Here is a 5000-nt window from a genome sequence, read left to right on the forward strand (position 1 = left end):
TTAGCTCACGGGTCCATTTATCTCCACAACCCTAACGGACACATCAACAGACCCGCAGGCCCCGAGAGAGAGGGAGAGAGAGAGAGAGAGAGAGCGAGAGAGAGAGAGAGAGGGAGGGAGAGAGAGAGAGAGAGAGAGAGAGGGGATTGTTTATTCCGTTGATGCTGTGGAAGTCTCGGGGAGCGCAGGAGGGCAGCAGTAGGGTGTGTCTGATTTGTTTTTGTTCTTGTTTTTGTTGTTGTCGTCGTCGGCTTCGTTGTCGTCGTCGTTTCTTTTTTTGTTGTTTTTGTTTTTTCTTTAGTTCTTCACCATGAAAAAATATATCATCGTTACAAACAAGATCTGAAGGTTTCACAGTGGTCATGCAACTTGAGTGTCGCCTCCTTTTCTCACCTGTCCTCCTTTCAGTCCTGATTTACTCCACCTCCACACCCTCCCAACACCCCACCACACCACCACTATCCCTTTTACACCGCACCCCAAGTTTCTAAAACCCTGCCGCATTCGTCTTTCCGGTCCGAGAGAAGGTACCATAAGTGACCACAGTCAAGATAATACAGATAGACACGAGGTGGGTGACCAGTGGTACATTCATACATGAGAAAGTCATGGTTCCAAAAGTCACCCGACCGTACTGACGTCAGACAGTGCTGGAAACGCCTGTGCAGGCCAGGCCGTGATAAATGCTTTGTTTAGAAACATGAATTATGACAAACACAACCCATCGGAAAATATACAACTCAGCTAACGCCCTCCCGCCTCCGCCCCCGTCCCTCCCCGAAAATAATCCTCCCACCCTGCCCTGCCACCCCAGACACACAACTGAAATGTGGGCTACAGTTAGACTTGTCATTTGAATTGGATGCTTGAGAGCTGCTTATAAAAGAGAAATTTATGCCATTATAATGCTGTGCATTCACCTGCGAACGCCTGCTATGCATCTCCCGTGGCTGTACTTATTCAAATTTTGCCTCTGCATTACTTTTCTCCTCCTCTTCCCCTGCGTCTCTTTGCTTTTCACAATGTCGCTTTGTGGCTGCGCCGAATTCAGATTATGCGGCTTCCCAAATGGAACCGCTCCACGGCCAAATGTCCTTTTGACTGTTTGACAGCCATTTGAGTGAAAGCCAGTATTTTCGCCTTTCGATTTTTTTGTGCCCTGGTGATTAGATTATACAAATGTCATCGAAATGACAAGGATAATTGTAGCCACTTGTAAATCTACTGTAACCCATCAGTGGCCATAAAGTCTATACTGGCACTCCTCACTTAACGACCTGCCTGTTTGACCACTGTTCAGGACCAGCTCTCCGACCAGTCTGTATTGTACACAGCGTACAATACCGTGGCGTGCGCGCTGTGTGCGCGGCGTCTCAGTGTCAAGCATCTCATCTCATCAACGTTCTCAGTCTTGTTCCCGCAGTCTGTCAGTATTCACCACACTAGCGTTCGCAATGGCCACGCCCCCTTACCGTGAAATAAAACGGCTCCTCGCTTATCGACCAATTCGCTAAACGACCTGGTCCTAGGAACGGAACTCGGTCATTAAGTGAGGAGTACTTGTAGCATAATCAAAGCACGCGCTGAAATGAGTGCACAGAGTTTTTTGTTGTGTTCGTCAGCTGGAGGTGCAACGCATTTGCTGCACCTGGGCTCCAGGTCTTCAGAATCCAGGATCCGGGGCAGCTCCAAAGACGGCTTCAGACCAGGGACCCCACGCTCTCAGCCAGGCCTGGGAAAGGTGTCCATTGCCGGGGCCTTGAAGAGGGCCGGCGGTGCGGGATGGTTGGTGGTTGTATAGAGGTGTAGGTGGGGAGGAGGACGGAGACAAAGGGCTTCCCTGAGGGGTGGTGGATTTAGAGGGACAGCCAGCCCGGCCCAGCAGCCCTGGGCGGGAGCTCCAGGAAGAGGTGGGGAGTGGAGGAGGGTCATGGCCAAGATAAGAGCGCCAGGACCAGCGAGGCCAGGACGGGCGACAGGGCCAGGGACGCCGGCCTCCGGCTACATCCTCCATCCGTCAGAAAGGGCTCTGGGGAGTCGTATCCCGATCCATCTGAAACAAGAGAGAGAAGAAAGAAAAAAAAGACGACAAAATATCTAAACCAAGCGAGACACAGACACGGAGACACAACAACCTGTGACAAAGCGGGTGAACAAGAAAACGGTTTTAGAGGACGACAAGCGGAAGAGATTAAGAGGAAAAAATGAGAATTGGGAAAGGAGTGACACACCACAAACCTCTCCTCTCCAAGGAAAGAGAGCGAGATGGAGACAGAGAGAGAGAGAGAGAGAGAGAGAGAGAAAGAGAGAAGACGGCAGAAAACGAGGGAGGAGGAGGAGGAGACGACGACAGCAACTGAGCTCAGCAGGGGGTTTAACCAACCTAATTACAGTTTAATCACAGAGACTTGGAATCTGGAGCAGCTGACACACACACACACACACACACCCACACACACCCACACACACACACACACACATACACAAAATTATACGCACAGGCATAAAACACACAAGCACATGGACAATCCCACATACAAACGCATACAGACTCGCTTGCACCAACCCATAATAACTCACGCAGTAACAGATGCACAATCAAATGCACTTGGATTTGTTTTGCTCACAGATCGCTTGAGAAACACAGTTTCACAGATGGGATGGAGGTTTTACTGTGGAGTTGATACTGTATATTGATCAGCGTATACAGTTTATGTTTAGTCCCCGACCCTAACCCGAGCCCTGTGAGACCCTTCGCTGCTGAGATCCACAAATGTGTTAAAGATGGAGCCTTAAACCTCGGTTCATGGACGTCGCCTCTACCGTCGCTCGGAGTCCTTGACCTGTGCTCACGCTTAAGATCCCGATTCAACGAATCCGCAATAATTAATTTCATAGTCTTCATCGCCGCCGCAGAGCGCAGAATCCAAAGGAAAAGTAAAGCAATTGGAGATCGTCAGAATAAATTGTGCGGAGCTTGCGGAGGTAGTTGTGTCAGACAACTTGACGGCGCCACGCGCTCTTATATGGGCCGGCCTATTAAAGTAGCCAGTCCCTCCTGCCCCGCCTGCTTTGGGGCCTGCTTTGTTGCCGGCTTACTTTGCTGCGCCCCCTCCACCTCCCCTGCATCCACCTGTTGGGCTCTACTCTCCTATCCAATGGGGGGATTCGAGCTCATCACTCCTGTATTTACCAGCTCGCTCGGGATGCCTGTGTTTGCTGCACACCTCGCCGGGAGCGATGAGCAGCAGAGCCCGGACGCCCAAATTCAAACGACGCAAAAAAAATAAAGATAGTTCTAAACTGTATCTAAGAGATGTCAGTCAGAAATGCATGTTGCTTCAATAACCACGGATGTCTAGGAATGCTATGGAGGCCATTGCCTCTACTGTAACTTGGAGCACTCCCACTGTGTCACCATTTCAGGAATTGTGTTACCGCCCTGGGTTGATTCTTATATCGCTGTTGTGCTCAAAACACATGCGGCTTTATATCGTTTTTTGGAAAACAAATTGACGTAGGTCTGTGTAGATAAAAGAGGGAAAAGGGTGCAGGGATGCTAGGTGCCATCTTTTTGTACAAGTGATAGACAGTATATATAAATATAAGCCTATATATTTAAAAAATGATCCATCACATTGAACTACAAGGTAACTGCCAGCATGATAACATACTAAAACCTTCTTTCAAATATTTTAGTCATGATATTGTAAGAGCCTTTGAGCCGTATCTCCATACCATCTTCAATTTAGACTACAAAACCGATTATCTTAATATCCTGACGACGATATAACTTGAAAGGCAATCTGTCGTTTCAGATTTTGGTCCGGTCCTCCCACGCAGCACAAACCTACATGAGAGCTGTTTTCAAAACGATGCTGCTTTGGCCAGAGCAATTCTCATGAGGAAATGTATACCATGCACGGTGAATAAGCCCCGACGGATAACGATGGAGGACGAGCTGCCGACAATCGCACCAAATAGGTGAAACCTATTATTAGGTGGAGGCTTTTGAATGGCTTCTATAATTAGACGTCTGGATTCTAATTTGTCTTAAAAAGAATCGGCGCTCGACACTCGTCGGAGAACGCGTTCGGGAGGGGTTTTTTTTATCTCCACAAGGACAGAAGGTCTCCTCCTCAGCCTGTCTGATGTGATCTGATGTGATGGGAGTCTGCCAGTGTGTGTGTGTTTGTATGTATCAGTGTGTATGTGTGTGTGTGTGTGTGTGTTTGTGTGTGTGTGTGTGTGTGTGTGTGTGTGTGTGTGTGTGTACGTGCATGTGTGTGTGCGTGTGTGCGTGTGTGCGCGCGCGTGTCTGTGTGTGCGCGCGCGTGTGTGTGTGTGTCTGTGTGTGTGTGTGTGTGTGTGTGTGGATGTAGGCGTTAAAGTGTTGCCTGACTGGTTTGTTAATCAGAGCAAAGACTGTTGCCAGGGCATTCTATAAGACCTCTCATTCCTCCCTAATGCTACTTTGATAGTCAATCTGGACTGGTGTGTGTGTGTGTGTGTGTGTGTGTTTGTGTGTGTGTGTGTGTGTGTGTGTGTATGTGTGTGTGTGTGTGCGCGTGCGTGCGAGTGTGTGTGTGCAGTTAGAGCGTGACTTACCTGGAGGTCTGACGTACACCTTCAGCTTCAGACATGCCCGCCCCACATGGTTTGGGTGAGGAGAGGCTGAAAGAAGGGAAGCCAGATTGAAAGAAGAGATTAGTTTAAAGAGAAAATGATTGGAGCTGCAGATTGTCCTTGGACCAATAATAGGCAGCGTCTCATTTCAACTTTCTTCAGCTGGGGGGCGCGCGGGGGGGGGGGGGGCAGATCAGGAGGCTGATGTTTTGACATCAGCCTCCTGACAACCTTAAGGGAAAAGAAAACTGTCCCAATCTTTTTGTACGGCGCAGAAATTAATTTCCCTAAAAATAGATGCGCAAATAGACAAAAACATCTCTGTGGTTCTCTACTTTTTTTCCGTTTACATTAACTAAAATTGTGTGGATAAA

The 5000-nt window shown here is 48.6% G+C and overlaps 1 protein-coding gene across 1 annotated transcript in view; it reads right to left on the reverse strand.

The window, feature by feature from the left end:
• Window positions 1-1928: 1928 nt before the first annotated feature.
• Window positions 1929-5000, reverse strand: part of efna2a (ephrin-A2a) — a gene marked incomplete at both ends in the record, with an annotated part of 108939 nt that continues 105867 nt past the window's right edge. Inside the window, 2 exons of the mRNA XM_080012729.1 lie at window positions 1929-2053; window positions 4609-4674. Of these exons, the coding sequence (XP_079868855.1) occupies window positions 1929-2053; window positions 4609-4674 (191 nt within the window). The remainder of the gene's footprint in view (window positions 2054-4608; window positions 4675-5000) is intronic.

This window comes from Zeus faber (assembly GCF_960531495.2).
Source record: "Zeus faber genome assembly, chromosome: 13".
NCBI classification, from domain to species: Eukaryota; Metazoa; Chordata; class Actinopteri; order Zeiformes; family Zeidae; genus Zeus; species Zeus faber.